Genomic DNA, 16,420 nt, shown 5'->3' with positions numbered 1-16,420 from the left:
TCATATTTTTAGGACGAATCGGTGTGCTAAAAATTTGAATTATACTGAACTTTAAATGAAATCTAGTGGTGGCCTTCTGAAATTCAAATCGAGAATTGAGCTTGGCCATGTTTGGGGACGAATTTAAAGTATCGATTTGAGGAATATGTGTGATACAAGTGCTAAAATAACCGGGAAAACCTATAATATCTAAGGGTAAGATTACAAACAAGGATAATAACTTTTTAAATGCAGCGAACATGAACAGTGTTGTAAGAAAATGCTACAGAAAGCCTCATGAAAACATGGTAACACAGGCGCGGATCTCGGGGGGGGGGGGGGGGGGGGTGTGTGTCTCAATTGTTCGTTTTGCATGGAAATACATGAAAGAAAATGTGACATCCCCTCCCCCTCCCCCTCCCCCCCCTCCCCCAGCCCCCCCACCCCCACCCCCGCTCTGACATCTAAACAAATCGTGATAATTATACTGTTAATAACGTCCGCTTGTAGACAGAATGTTGTCAGAGCCAAACAGTGTGACGGGGTATTTCTACACTATTCTGTAATATATTGTTTATAGTCGTCGGATTTGAAAAATTATTATACACAGCTTATCCAGAATTTGGTCACTGTGGGGCATCCCCAGACCAATTTGAATGCGGTCCGGGGATGCGAAAACGAATTTGCCGACAGAAGGTAATTTGCTGGAAGGTAGTCAGGAATCAAAAAGTGGAGAAGGAGGGTGGATTCCAACTTAGGAACCGCTTTGTGCATAAGTACATCACTGGTTGGAAAGATTTTCAATCGGGCGTCATCTTGCTTCGCGACTATAACTGTACCGCCATCCACACACTGTGCATGGAATGTATGTACGTGTTCATCTTTTCAAACCGTAGACGAAAAATACCAGAGAACAAAAGAGAACAACGATTCCCAGCATACGTCTGCGATTGGGGTCGTGTACAAAACCTATGGGAGTCTTCCTAAAAAGTTTAAGTTCAAACAAAAGAGGGACAATAGGACGTCCACGATAGACGGTGAACACACGTTCGTGTGCGTGTGTGGTCCCACCATCCCATCAAAGAAGGCTAGGCAAATTTCGCCGGTCACGCACGGAGCCCCTCATCGGCGGCGCTGTTCAGGGTGCAGACCGGTAAATATATACTGCATTACGCGCATTTCCCAAAATTATTACAAATACTCACAACTCTCTGAGTTGTTCAAGACATGCATCAAACTAAAGCTTTTTTCATCATCTTTTATCTTTTGTTCAATTTTTGAGGTAATCTTATGACATTTGCGAGAAATTTTAATCCGAAAATGATCACCACTAAAAATAGCCCTGAAGCCCATCGTCATTTTGAAAAACGATGCCTACGCTCCATTGCAAAATAGAGCGCCTTTTTCATTCAAATGTCACCGAGTTACAAGATCACAGTCCTGTGCACGGCTTCCATCCTTCTATTTTACAAACCCTGACGTTCATGGCCCACAAAATGCTCTTATACCGAAGATACGCTGCTGATTAAATATGAAAACAACGACCTGAACCCGACCAAACAAATCAACCTGAAAATGGCGCCTGTATTAAATGACAATAGGATGGAAGGACCCTTCTGCGCCTTTTTTTAGTTTTAGTATTGGTCCGGGTCCACGAGATCAATTTGATCGCCGGTGTATGTTGTTTTTTTCTTTTTGACATAAAAGCAGTATAAAGCAGACGCCAGCAGAAGTACAACAAACATGATGATGAACGCGACTCCCACGGACCTCCACACGTTGGAAGGCGAATCACTGGGTGTTTTGGGTGGTTGACATATTTTCGCTACAAAACAGGAATTAAAAAGAAAATAACCAGAAATTAGAAATATATATACACAAGTTTATCCCTGACGAGTATTGGTTTGATATTAAAAAGAGTTTTTAAATAATTTGTTTTCAAATAAAGGCAGTCGAAAACAAATATAACCGATTTTAAAATCGATGAGTCAGTACATCAGAGACATCAGACGCAAACTCAATCAACAAGCTGTTGAAATAACACACACAAAACAGTTGCTTTATATGAAAGACACATTGAACTTGAAACTAAGAACACCATTGTGATTTTTTAAGGTGTAGTCTAGGTGGATTGAAGGAAAAGGAAACACAGAAAGTAAAAGGCAACGAGATCGTCACATCATGAACATGATAAAGCATTTCCCCATTGAAAAAAATATGTGCACGATTTATTTTCCTTGAAATCAGTTTAGTTTGTTTTTGACATGCCTTTACTCGAATAATTTAAAAACCCTTTTGAAAATCAAACCCACACCTACCAGGAATAAAGTTAAGATTCCAAACTTTGAAATGCTATTAAAATAATGGCGGTACGTGTTTCCGTACCGCGGCGACGCTAGAGCCGCGCAAAAAAAATGGGTATTTGGGACGCGCTGTATATAAACGATTTTGTGTAACATGAAACTGTATAACTCAGCTGGCTGTAAGTCGTTTGTTAATATAGATTTACAGATCATTCAGGACACCGCCTTCCAAAAGGAGAATGGTGTAGCATTTTTATGGTCTTTTCATAAATCTGAACTTCATCGAAATTTTTTTGGGCCACATTGCAGATGACGTTTGTCCAATACCATTCCATGCATTTCCACATTGAAACTTCCATATCTTGACTGCTGTCTATACTTACGGTGTTCCTTGTCATAAAATGGCTGTATGTTGAGGTCGGAAAACACGGCATGTAATTGCTGTTTGTCTGTTGACTGGATTAACACGGTGTCACGTTCACAGGGGCATCCCAGGGGCGCAGTGAGTCCAGCCAATGGACCATCCATCGAGATATAAGTGGAACTTTGTTGACCTGGAAGGCAATATAAACGAAATGCATGTCAAATAAACAAACGTAACTGTATTCTTAAAAGTGATGGTATTGAACGCAATTGCAGTAAAAAATAAGATGCAGTTTTTAATCAATTAAAGAAAACAGTGTTTTGCCTTGCCTGTGAACAGGATAACTCAAAAAGGTTATGGATGGATTTCATGATTTTACAAATCGATTAGATTTTGAAAGTGATCTTGATCTGCGTCTTGATGCAGGATTTTTCTAATGAGTTTCACCAATCATATGGAAAACTGACACCCTAGTGTGTGGACCAGCTTCGTGTGCTTGGCACTAACCCGGTGTCACGGTCTCACTTTTCCGGCGTGCTAGCTTCTCCAAAATGGAAATTTCGCTTCAACAAGCATGCACAAAATTGCGCAGTGCAGTAGTGTACATTTTCGTCACTGTATTAGTGTGCTGAGTTCTTCGGGGCTGTACTTGTACTTGTGTACGTAAGATCTTAAGATATTTGTATGCATGGTTACAGGGTACCAGTCCAATCCAGAATTTTCGTGGCGCGCACTATTAACTCCCAATAAGACTTGAAATGTGCATTTATTTTAAGCCGTGTTGCAAAAATAAGGACAAAATGGACCACGAACGAGCAAGGAAAAAGGAACACGGACCAAGGAGTTCGTTCTTAATTATTCCTCCATGAACACACACATGCATGACGCTGGGAACACAAATGAGAATTCTTGCAAGACCATGGAATGACTTGACCCACAGGAAGTGTTCCATAACACATTCAGAATACAGCCCGAGGAAAAGTAAGCACAGCGGACACATGAGCATGAATCGTGCTTATGTAATCCACCCGGAGAAGCTAGCACGCCGGAGAAGTGAGACCGTGACACCGGTAAGCTGTAATTTAACAACACAGGTCAGTGGACTAGACCATTTTATACAATGGGGGAGTGGCAACACAGGCACATACGTGTAAACTACCAAATGTTTGAGTTTAAGGATTTGTTTTAGAGAAAGCACATTTGCGCATTCATTTGGTGCTGTGTGTAATGGCGGGAATTGTTTAGCCTTGGCGGAAGTGTGTGTTCTCTGCTGAGTGCTTCCGAGTTTGATATGCTTCATTTGGTACCTTTGAACGTACATGGTGCAACATATAAAATAAAAAAACACAACGTCCACTAAATCAAGTGACAAAAAAATGACAAAAGCGAACCTCGTTTCTTTGTGTTAAAGAAGACGTCTTCATAACTGAATTTAACATTCAGGGATGTCAACTGGTAACTGGAAGTATTGGCCGTGAAGACGAATTTGAGAGTCCAGGTTTCATTGCCACCATCAGGAATGAAGTCCAAGATAAACTCTCTCTCCTTCATTGAACAGGTGCCATTGGCATTTGACGAGGAAGGGACAGACACTGTTACACTATCGGGCTGTACAGACAATTCATATAATACAATAATGTGAAATCAATAAGGTGAACTTGTTTGTCATAGTGTCATTTTCAATCTTAAAATGTCTTTGATGGTTCAATGTCTTTGATGATTCCCAATGTTTCAAACCACGCAAGCGAAACCATCAAAGACATTTTAAAACTCCGAAATCTGAACATTACTTTTTTAAAACACAAAGAAATAAATTTAAGAGTTCCAGACGAGTAAGTATATTCCCTACATGTAAATAAGTCATCAATACTTCTTACCAAATTAGACGTGTTGTAATAAGGAACAGTGACGTTAGCACAAAATTGCATGGATTGACACATGAGGCCATTTTTTCCAGTCACATTCCAATTGTTGTCCCGTGAAGGAGGAGGGGTTGTTGCAGGAGCAGTAGTTGGCATGGTTGTAGCAATTGGGGAGGTAATATCAGGTGCAGCAGAAGTAATAGCAGTGGATGTCAGCGTCGCATTTGTTGGGAGCATCGAATTGCCGGTAGTTGCCTTGATCGCTTTGGTAGTATCAACTGGCACTGTTGTAACAAGTGAAGGCGGCACTGTTGTCATGGCATTATCTGTTACTTGCGTGCCGGTTGTTGTCGGGGTAGTGGTTGCAACATCAGCGGCAGCCAAGCAGAATCCTGTCATAATATGGAAATCATTATTTGTTATTCTAACAAAACGAACATACCCTCTTCACATAAAGTGATACAAGTGCAGCAAAAGTGATTTGGGGATGGCATAAAACGGTGTTTCAAAACTTACCCGAATTTTATTCCAACTCTGAAAATGCAAACAGTGTTTTGTGTGTGTGCGTATTAAGCGTTTGTTTATGGTGTAAATCGAGGACACACACATGCAACATCATCAGTGAATCGAGGACAGGAACTAAATCGAGGACGACCTCGATTAGAAAACGTGTGAAGGTTGTTGCAAAAAGTTAGTACAAACAAAGGGAAAGGGAAGAGGAACAAAAGAAAATCCTCGATTTACACCATAAACTGTGCGTGCGTGTTGGTGTGTTTGGGTGGGTGCGTGTAGAAACACTGCCTTATGGGGTACCGGAACAATGGGAGGTATCCCACAAGGAATGCCCACCGACTTGCGGGGTACCGTTTTGGTACCCCGCAAGTTTTTTTCACAAATAGATATATGGATTTTACTCAAAAACTAGGAATTTCCAAGGTGGGTTGATTTGTCGCAAATGGAAGAGTTTTAGAAAAGGGATATTAGGTCCGAATTTCAGCCCAGGAAATTAACTATGGTTAAAATAAGAGCATTTTGACATAAGTGTGCGACGTTGCAAAATTTTAGTACACGAGAACAAAGGAAGTACCCCACTTCTATGCCTATGTAAGCGTGTGTGTGTCTGGGGTGTGTGTGTGGGGGGGGGGGGGTAGTTCCCGATCCGTTGAAAAAAATGTTCCATTATGTTACACTGTGTAATTTTAAGGTTTGTCGGCTATGTTCCTTTTTGTTTCCCTTTCTAATGCAACCAGTCTAATATTCAAATTCGTCGGGCAAAATCGATTTAGTGCACATCCGATGTCTAATTTCGTCCTTTTTCATTCAACTTCAATTTTAGTTCAAGCAAATTAAAACCATGAGCACATTATTCGTCAAGGAGTATTCGATTTCGTCACGTATACGACGAACGTTATTATTCAGAAAACAATTTCGTCTTATGCCACACAATTGAATCCTATATCCTGATTCACTTTGTTATTTCCTTGTTTCTTTACAATGTATTGTTTGTTTCTTTTGATGTATCTTCTTTCATATAAACATACAATTTAAGGCACACACAAAATAATGTTTTAAATGGATGTAAAACGCATCTGATCTCTGAATGCTGTCATTGGGAAATGGGCTCCGTGCGCCAAAGAAAGAAGGAGCCATTTTACCTAGCAACGATGTCCTAAGGGCGGGACATTTCGCTGGTTGGCACGCACCGTACCTTGTGAGTGACGCACGTACACCAGAGGATTTGTACTATGTACACGCAGTGGTACTGCCGCGCGTCGCGGCAAAATTGCAGTCAGGCAAGATGGCGTCGCGACCCCAACTATAGTTTCTTTGCCGGTGAGAGGGTACTTGTGAACGGAGCGGATAGTTGAGACAGTTGAAATTGTATTGAGACTAATTCTTGGCCAAGTACTTGAAAAAGTTGACTAAACTTTAAAATTTAATGATAAATTACTAAATTGATTTTATTGAAAGCATGTGAAATTATTTTCGGACGAATTTGAATATTATGATTGGTGATTTGGAATGAAACTTTTTAAAATAGCCGGAAAAACCTATATTAAAAAATGGGAGCCGGCAAATTGTCCATGTTGTATCGGAATGTAGATTATAGACATCTGAAGCAAAGTTACCGAATGCGGTACTTTCATGAGGATGTAATTCATTCCTTTTACAATACTTGGGGGCGTTGCTGCTGTCTTCTTTTCACCGCCACACAGATTGAGATTACCCCACGTCCTCTTTCTGCCATCACGTGGGATGGTTGTGCCAAACCAAATCAATGACTTACTGTGATCCCTACCGCCGTTTGTATCGGATAGGAGATAGCCATCAGAACATTTGAACACATGTGATTCTTAGGCTGAAGGCCCAAGTTGGTTTGCATTATCTCAATCCTCTTGTCGTTGTTGCTGATAAGTACGCAGCAGACACATTCATTCTGCTCGCGCATGGCGGGCTTTACCCGCAGTCAGTAATCTTTACAGACTGGATAAAAACTTTCACTTCAACCTATGCTTCAACTTTGTAAAGTTTACAATTGGAAAGTAAAACCTCGAACCGGTTTACATAACTCGTGTAACTGTATGTCATTACATTTTTACAATGTTCTTTTCAAGCTACACAAAAACGTAAAGCTACACTGTAGATTCTTTTGGGAACATTTAGCTATATTGTCCGGTTTTTTCACAAATCTTTCTTTACCTAATATATTTCTTTACTATTCATTTTGTGTGAATTATGACAAATGGTGGCTGTTACTCGGCTGCAAATAAGGATCATGTTATTTTTTCTTGACTCAGACCTTGGATAAATGTTATCATGTACACCCAGCGAAATATCAAGACATGTGTTTCTTAAACATGCCAAACATATATGCACAACCAAAGGGCAAAAAAATGGGAGTAATTTACCGAAAACAGTCAGTAATACCAGAGGCACAGCTTCACCGGGCTTCATGATAGTTACCAGCAGATGGAATAACGGTGGTTAGTCTATATAGGATGATCTTTTCTTCTTCTGGAGACGGACACATAAGTTCACGAAGAACGTAATATGAAGAATCGTACTGTTGGATTCACGAGTGGCAATGCTGAATGCAAATAGCTTACTGCTCTCCTCACACAGTAAAGTAAACTAAACCTTGAAAATGGAAGTACACTCTTTTTAATACAGCATTATCGCGTCGTTTTTGAACTCAATAAAACGTTTGCTCCATTGTGATGTTAATCAGCCAGAGTATTTCATTGTACCAGTCACTGCACCATTTCAATGGCTCACCTATGACCTTTTAAAGGTGTCGTCCAACTATCGTGAATTGTGCTTGAATAGAGCACCAAATAAATCTGTTGTACTTTTCGAAACCTACAGTGTTGAACAAAAACTCTCGATGCGATTCTTAAAAAAAAAGGAATATTAGGCCCCAAAAAAAGTCTCCGGTTTCTGGTATGCGCGCGCGTCGCCGTAGCCATGCGCGTCGGCAAAATGAAAAAGGGTTTTTTTTCAATAAAAGATGATGTCTCAAAACCGCCAAACTCACTGGTTTGACTGGAATCCTGCTGCTACAAAATTTTAACGTGTTTTTAGATGGGGTTATGATCAAGAATAAGCTTTATGTGGCCTCTCTGGACTCCCATATATTTGCACTAAGTTTAGTCGGGCACCATTTGCAGTCATCAGCCGAAATTTGAAGCAAAAAAAAAACAGGTAAAAAAACAAACCGCGTCGCCGCACCACGTTTGGGCAAGCTCCATACCACAAACCGGAGACGGTTTTTTTTTTGGCCTTATTAGCTGAAACGTTATTTTGTTTTCGAACAAAATAATGTTTTTACATGATTTCAAACAATATCAGAAGAAAACCATTTAATATTATTAATTAACAGCCAAACATAGAAATAACCTTCAAGTTTAAAAGTATTAATTTCAGCATATCACAAGCCAACATAAAAACTGAATACTTTGTCTCACATATTTCCAACTCACAATTTCATGTTTTTATATGATATTCAAGACAAATGAAAAAGATACAGGATTCCAAGGATAAAAAAACGAAAAGTAACGGACTGTCTACTTATATAGCCTTATAACGGCCTCAAGGAAGCAATGGTATTGTGGCAAGTTTTCAGCGTGCAAGGGCACCACTTCTATAGTATCAAAAATGTGAAAGCTCTCCATTTCACAAATTTCAGGTGAAGTGAAAAGTCGGAAAGCTGTATGTGGTTGAATAATTCAGTTGCATATGCATGCATGGTACCGGCACAGTCAAAGCCGTACAATGAGGATATGAATACCAGGAAAAGTCTACAGAGTATTCAGAAACAGCTTAACATGCCGACGGTGACACGTCAGATCAAAACCTACAAAAATTGGCTTTTGTAAAAAAGAATTTTGCAGTATCCGGTGCCTTGTTTGATGTGAAACGTGTTTTGTGCTTCACATTCCTTGAATACCGAAACTTCGCAAAAACGTCAAGAGCACCAGTCGCGAACTGAACTACTGCACTTAATTTAGCATCACAGATTTAGCATCACAGATTTAGCATCACAGATTTAGCATCACAATTTAGTGCCACAGAACTGCTGAAGCAAAATTGATGGCCGCTATTGAGCCCTTTTTATTCTGAGCAAAAGTCTTAAGAATTAGCCTATATTTTTTTTTCGTTTTTATATGGACGTTTTGTGGCGTTTACTGCAAGATACCCTGTGAATGTGGGAACGTTTCCATCGGGGGGGGGGGGGGGGCAACACGAAAAGTATGTCCCAATAAAATACGGCGTGGGGTTCGGGGTGCAACCCTGCAATAAAATTCCCACAGACACTAGTGCTAAATGCCCATACTTCAAAATTCTTTTAAAATACTCAAAACTCTGACAAGTATTCAAGCTGCACAAAATAATGATGATCAACATGTCATCTTTCATTTTCTTTTCATTTCTTGGTGGGTTGACATTTACTTTTCGAGATATTCTCACCCGAAGAAGACGACCCCTATCTTCCCAAAAGTGGAAAAGTAGCCATCTTGAAAAAAATGATCCCTCTACAACATGGCCCTTTCGTGCCCAATAGCATCCAAAATTCTCAGAATTGGAAGTCCCAAGTCCGGGCCAGATGCAGAGATTGATTACCATATCTCTTCAATTCCCCAAATTTATGGCTCTCAGATATCTCTAAAATAGAATATTTTGAGGTTATAACTTTTATTCATTGGCTTGGCGGACGGACTTTAAGCCTATTTACAGGCGTGCACCCTTTAATAGCAGGCAACTTTCACATTTTAACACAAAACCACATTCAGGAATAGCAGAATATCTCCAAGGTCATTATTTTGAAAGCAAATTAAAGAAAAAAATTATCCGAGGTCGATATTAGGCCCACAAATCATGCCTTTTTTGCGCCGGCTATCTGTAGAGCGCCCGAACAAAAATATATTGAGTTTCAGCTACTTTGAAGCTCAAAATCCCCCCCCCCCTTTTCAACTCGCAATTTCTGTAATCGGCTGATAGCCTACTGCTCCCTTACGATTTGGGAGCATCCGTTGCCGGACAGCCCTTGTTGATACCTTTAAAATACTTTTGCCCCCTCCCCATAGGTTCCGCCCACTGAAAAATACTACTGCCGCGGCATAGCGCATGTGCGGCGCGGCCATTTTGTTATACAGGGTGCAACCCTGCAATAAAATTCCCATAAACAATACCCATACTTCAAAATTCTTTTAAAATAATCAAAACTCTCACGGGTATTCAAGCTGCACAGAATGATGACGATCAACATGTCATCTTTCATTTTCTTTTTATCTTTTTGGTGGGTTGACATTGACTTTTCGAGATATTCTCAACGGAAGAAGACGACCCCAATTTTCCCCAAAGTGGAAAAGTAGCATCTTGAAAAACGATCCCTCCACAACATGGCAAAATAACGCCACTTTTCGAGCCCAATAGCATCCAAAATGATCAGAATTGGAAGCCCCAAGTCCGGGCAAGAGGTTGATTTCCATATCTCTTCTTCGCTTGCGATTTTTTTCCCAAACGAGATCGGACCAATATCATAGGATGGCGCTCTCACTCTGTTATGCATTTTTATGATGTCGAGGGCTTTAGAGAAGCGTTATGTAACAAGGAATAATGGTGTTTAATCGCCGACGATTGGCAGCTGATTCTGGACTGGTTGGAAGCCTACGTACGTGTGGCATGCATACGCGCAGTGGCCGAGTTATACACTACTAATGTTAAAGGGAAAATACATCATTTGCAAACATCAAAAAATAAAACTACCAAATCATTTTGAAATACCTTGCTGGACTGTAAGTGAATGACAGTGTAAAGCATCCTGTAAAATCATGGCACCTGGTGTACTGTCATTTTCAAGAAAAGTGGTATTTTTGTATCAATTTCCAACGCTGATCGGCCGATCAGCGTTGGAAAAAAACTGGCTTTTTTTTCAAATACTGGCCCCAGTTGACCATCGCACTTGTTGGCAATCGATTATACACCTATGAACGGGTACAAGCCAGCTAGACTGATTCCCTGACCTTACAATTCCCCAATATATGTAAACTGCTCTGTTTCTTCTTAAATAGAGTCAGGGAACCAGACTACAGGAAAATGATTGTTTTTCTTGGTTTTTATAGCATTTTCGAACCCAAAACCTCAAAAAAGTCAGTCTAACTATATTTGATATATATTTCCAACCCCCCAATTCCATCCATTTCTGAAAATTACAGCAAAAGCAAATGATGTATATTCCCTTTAAGAATATCCTGTTTTATTTGACCGTGCAAAGTGTCCAGTCATTTCTTGGGCTTGGGGACGGTATCACAATCACAAGAGCTTAGAAAATTAGACCAAAATTAGCTGTGGCATACCCCCTTCGTACGTTGTAACAGACATCACGGTGTACTCTTCACTAATGCTGTGCTGTGCTGTGCTGCATCGCGTCACCGCGTGTACGCTTTTACCTTGTTTTAGTACGTTTTACCTAATTGCAGTACGTTTTTACATAATTATGGTAAACTGACTGCTTTACTTATTCAATATGTATTTTACAATTTACGTGTTTTCAAGGTACTTTTTCCGGCGAATTTTACCGAAATTGTGTTTTATATTAAATAACCCTTTTGACCTATTTATTTTTACATATCTTTTTGAAAGTGTATCTTCAGCTGCTGCCACAGGGCCCAATAAGTTTTGCTTGGTGCTGACTCGGTGGAGAGATTTCCACTCTGGTCTGTTCCCTCCTTTCTCCTTAGCTCGCAAGATAGGCCCAGTCGAAGGATCATCTAACTGTTTCTCCCTCAGTTCCTTCAGTGAGAGAATTATCAGTCTCGTGCCGTGATCTGCTGTTTCCCCTGCCTCTAGTGCGTTTTGCTGGCAAAGGTCTCCCCCGTCTGCCTTCCCCCGCTTTCCCTCAGTCCGAGGATCTCCAACTGAAGAATACTCTGAAGAATAACCTGTACCATTTCCAGCCATCTCCAACTGGTCATTTTCCCGTCGTGCCATACCCCTTCTACACTGCTTGCATGGCATGCGAGAGAGCGTATAGGCATTCTGATGGACCCGAACTGCTCTATGCTGGATTGTGAAGTCGCAATTAACCTTCCCCACAATCCGCTGTGCTGGTCTAGGTTCATTTCCTGACGACATATTGCTCATGGATTCGGGGCACTGTCGTCTGAAGTGTCCCGTCTTTCCACACTTGAAGCAAGTTGGCTGTTGTGGCTTCCACTCACCAAGATCAGTTGCTCGGACACTGCCCATGTATGCTGATCAAACTCGTCTCTTGAGACTATCTCCACTTGTATCATTACTCCGTTATTTCTGTCTGGCAGACCACCCTGGTTTTTTCGCTGCCTTTGCCTTTCAAGAAAGACTCGGTCTCCAGCGCCGCTCTAATTGCCTCATTTAGCGTCGTTGGATGATTTCTGAAGATCCCCGCTTTAAAATCTGCATCAAGTATGGCATCCACCAGATAGCCACGTGCCAGACGCTCTCTGCTATCTCTGGGCAGTTCAGGATACGCCAGCCCTATGAGTCGACGTATTTCCTGCCCAAGCGCTTGCAGACTTTCATTCTCTGTCCTTGTTCTGCTCCTCAGGTCGGCTAGGTACGTTTCGGCTTGCTCGCCAGGCCCATAACTTGCTGTGGGCTCCGCATAGGTCAGCACTTCTCCCGTACACCTGTCTCCCAGCACTTGCTGTGCTAGACCCTTGAGACTAGCTGCAAGGAAGTAAGCTCTTTGTCCTCTGCCGTCCAGCCATTGATAACTGAACTGGACTCAAAATGAGACTTGTAGTCTCGCCATAGTACATCTCCGGCGAATCGATCAGGAACGAGGCTTGGTTTTCGACGAATTCTGCTGGCTCCTTCCGCCCCAGTCGCTGCACTCTTGGGTGGATCGTGCCCTTGTGAATTAGCCAGAGTTTTCTTGTCTACTGATTCTTTTTCTCCCAGATCCACTGGTTTCTGCAGGTGCTGCCCTGTGCTCCTGACTTCTTCCACCACCCGCAGTGATGCTGTACACGTCTGATGTCCAGGCGCCTCTCCATCTGCGGCTGCAGATTACACCTGACATCATACGCCCAGACTGGGGTTTGAAGTTACCCGGCATTTCCTCTGGAGTTTGCATTCCTGGCCGGGCAGAAGGCCATCCAGACTCCGCCAGAACATCGCTTGTTCCTGTAGGTCTCTGCCGCTGAACCTTCGCTGGTTCTACATCGCCCAAATCTGTTAAACTCCGATAGACAGGTTGCTCTACCGATCCGGTTCCCATGTCATTGGTGTTGTCATGAACTTTGTCTGATGAGAAGACTCTGCTGTGCCGACTCTAGGTGCCGCCAACTCCCCAACTGTTCCCTTCTGCATGCAGGAAAGGTTCCTGAGCCGTCACCATTCCCCGTTGGTTATCCTCTATCTCATCCACTTCCTCCAGCCTTGCCTCCTTCACCCTGACACCAACATCCGTCGTCCTCTCGACGGATCTGACCGGTGTCAACACAGGAGGCGAGGGTGTCGTCGCAGGCTGAAGTCGAATACTGGCTCTGCTGATCAATTGTGGGTTTTTTGTGGTGTCATTTGTAACAGAGTGAGAGGCTATTGTTGCCAATCAAGGCAGGTGGGGAAAAAAGAGATTACACCATGAAAAGTGGCGCAATTCTCTAAATAGACCCTTCCATAAAATTGGTCACTGCTCAGTAAACCCTGAATGTAATGACATGATCAGGGTGTCAAGGTGAGAAGATTCCACCCTAACAGAGAATATCTCCCTTTGATTCACAATGCCCTACTCCTGTTCCTATTACCAATAATATCTCGGTTTCGTTTTTTTTATATACCCTGAGCAAGCCACTTCAAACGAAGTCCATAATGTTGTCAAGAAGTTACCAAATAAAACAATCAGTGGCTTCGACGATATTACTGCTTTTGTACAGAAACAAGACGCTCCCTAATATCTTAGAACCTCTTTCATATGTTATCGATATGTTATCGACATATTTTGTCAACAGGTGTTGTACCAGACAACTTAAAGATAGCAAAAGTCATTCCAATTCATTAGAGCTCATAAACTGACAAGGTAAACAATTATAGACCAACTTCAATAGTACCTTGTTTCTAAAATAAATTTGGAAAGAATTGTTCATGCTCGGACTTTTAGTTTCTTGCGCAAATCTTGTTAAATGCTCGGTTCGGCTTTCGTGCAAAACACTTTACTGCGCCTGCTGTATACTCCACCTGGTTTTGATCGTTTTGAACATACAATTGGATTTTTTTCTTGATTTTTCTAGAGCCTTTATACAATCATTAACATGTGTGGTCCCCAAGGATCCATTCTTGGACCATTCGTCTTTCTCATTCGTCTTTCTCATTTATGTTTAGTTATTCTCTGAACTCTTTGATCATAATAAAGTTTGGCAACAGATTCCACTTAATTCCTTGGATTACATTTTGATAATAAATTATCATGGAATACTCACATAAATTATTTACGTAAAATTGTTTTAAAAACATATATATGCATTGTTAATAGGCTAATATAGGTTTTACCGGCCAATTTCTTACAATGTTCATTCACTTCTGAAAATCGGTCATTCATTTTCGTCTGAATTTGAGAATCGCTCTGAACACGCGTTTCATATTCGCTACTATAGCATTCGATTACAATATAACTCAAAAGCGGAAGCATTTTACTGCACACATATAAATTATGAAAGTATTAAGTGAGAAATGCCTGTCACAAAAAACAGTGTGATGACGTCATCATTCAAAAGGGCGCCCCAAGCGGCACATACAATATTGTTTGCTTTCTTTAATTTTAAAACCATCCGTTCAAATTTTACCAAGTCGCCCCTTGATATTCTCTGATTGACCACAGATAACTTGGCAAGGTTTCAAATTCATGACGTAATCAGGCCGGAAGTTACTTCTATGAGAATTTGAAAATGATCATATTTTGAATTAAATTCTATCATTTGATCCATGTTGTATATCTTCGTAGCCCAAATAACGATATCCATTACAATGTTCACCTTTTGCTTCCAAATACTGTGATGTCATCAAACCGGAAGTTAGGTGTTATGAATACATACACTTATATTTTCCACTTTTTTCATGCGTTATTTAACTTCACAATGAATATTTATCCACAAATCAGTATCACTTCCCGTTTTTGAATAATGACGTCATCAAGCAAGAAATAACTTGTATGTGTACATGGAATGTTTACTGAAATTTATCCCATCTTTAAAGATACATTTAATTGATTGTAATGGAAAGGATTTAATTTCGTGATCTTTTGTTCGTACATAAATATATTCATAACTTATCTCGGCAGTGTTTAATGGAATAATTGCCTACCCGACCACTCTGCTTTTGTAACTCAACAAAGGCGAACCTCTAGTTCACTTTGCTTGCGTAAATGAATGCACAGGTAGCGTAATTGGCCGTCTGTTTCTCAAAACCGAATGCACGGACAATGAAAACGATTGAACTTTCGTTGCATTGAAATGGGATTAAAGACGCGCATTCAAATTCAGACGAAAACGAATGACCTATTTTCGGAAGTGAATGAACATTTCAGGAAATTGGGCGGGAAAACCTATTTTATCAGACCATTATAGCTTCCAAAGAAGTGCTGCAGTGAGTGTGCCAGAAATTGTTTGAAAAGTTCACACAACTTTCTTGGGACGGTTCAAGCAATAACAGCTAGTATAAAATGCTGCAAAACAAAAGTAAAGGAAATGGACCGTGTGTCCGGTATTTTGTTATTTACATTGTAACAAAACTATTCTGCTGTTTTGTGTCAACGGTCATTATGTTGCCTTAAAGTAAGTGTGATTTGAATGTTTTTCGTCAATAGGTGAATAAATCTGTGAAATACACACTAAAACAGGCATACAATGATGTGCTTTTACAAACACTGTGCAATCTGCTTCTGTTTTCACTATGGTCAACATAGACATGATTTTGTTTTAGCACATGAAACAAACTGTTGATAAATAATCACTTTTTCGTGCATTTTAACGTCAATAAATGTATATTCACATGTAACTCTTGCCGAGTTAATTTTAAAAATCAAACATTTACAACCAAATTAATGTAAATAAACACGTTTCTGTTAAAGGGGAATTTAACACTTACAAAATCAATTACAACTGTACCAATCAATTACAGCAAGGATATGTGAGCAAGTCTGCACAATGACAACTTGTACAGTGTTTATATAGGGATATGCAGGAGAGCAGGAAAAGTCACTGATTGTTTGTTATGTTTTAAACATACTGACCGCAGTAAAACAGGACAGCAACAAACACATGAGACAAGCGAGTCATGTTGGCTTCGATGGGCTTGCTGCACATCAAAATGCAAATGGGCACTGTTATGAACACTGCGGTGCGATATTGAATCCAATAGCGTCTGGCTATACT

General features: G+C 40.7%; 1 protein-coding gene across 1 annotated transcript; it reads right to left on the bottom strand.

Annotated features, from left to right (window-relative positions):
* Nucleotides 1-1,005: 1,005 nt before the first annotated feature.
* LOC119723836 lies at nt 1,006-5,048 on the bottom strand. Its single transcript, XM_038194716.1, has 4 exons — nt 4,524-5,048; nt 4,038-4,254; nt 2,666-2,836; nt 1,006-1,804 (listed from the first exon to the last, which is right to left on the bottom strand). Exons 1-4 carry the CDS (start codon nt 4,905-4,907, stop codon nt 1,614-1,616), a joined length of 963 nt encoding a protein of 320 aa, XP_038050644.1. The 5' UTR covers nt 4,908-5,048; the 3' UTR covers nt 1,006-1,613.
* Between the last annotated feature and the right edge of the window lie 11,372 nt (nt 5,049-16,420).

The sequence above is a fragment of the Patiria miniata genome, unplaced genomic scaffold, assembly GCF_015706575.1.
Source record: "Patiria miniata isolate m_02_andy unplaced genomic scaffold, ASM1570657v1 HiC_scaffold_17, whole genome shotgun sequence".
Classification (NCBI taxonomy): Eukaryota; Metazoa; Echinodermata; class Asteroidea; order Valvatida; family Asterinidae; genus Patiria; species Patiria miniata.
This window is presented reverse-complemented; position numbering and strand designations above follow the sequence as displayed.

Coding starts and splice junctions, on each gene's coding strand:
- LOC119723836 (XM_038194716.1), bottom strand. CDS start 4,907: ATGACAGGATTCTGCTTGGCTGCCGCTGATGTTGCAACCACTACCCCG. Junction 4,255..4,523: donor ATTACAACACGTCTAATTTG/GTAAGAAGTATT, acceptor TTGTCTGTACAG/CCCGATAGTGTAACAGTGTC. Junction 2,837..4,037: donor CTTTAACACAAAGAAACGAG/GTTCGCTTTTGT, acceptor ATTGCCTTCCAG/GTCAACAAAGTTCCACTTAT.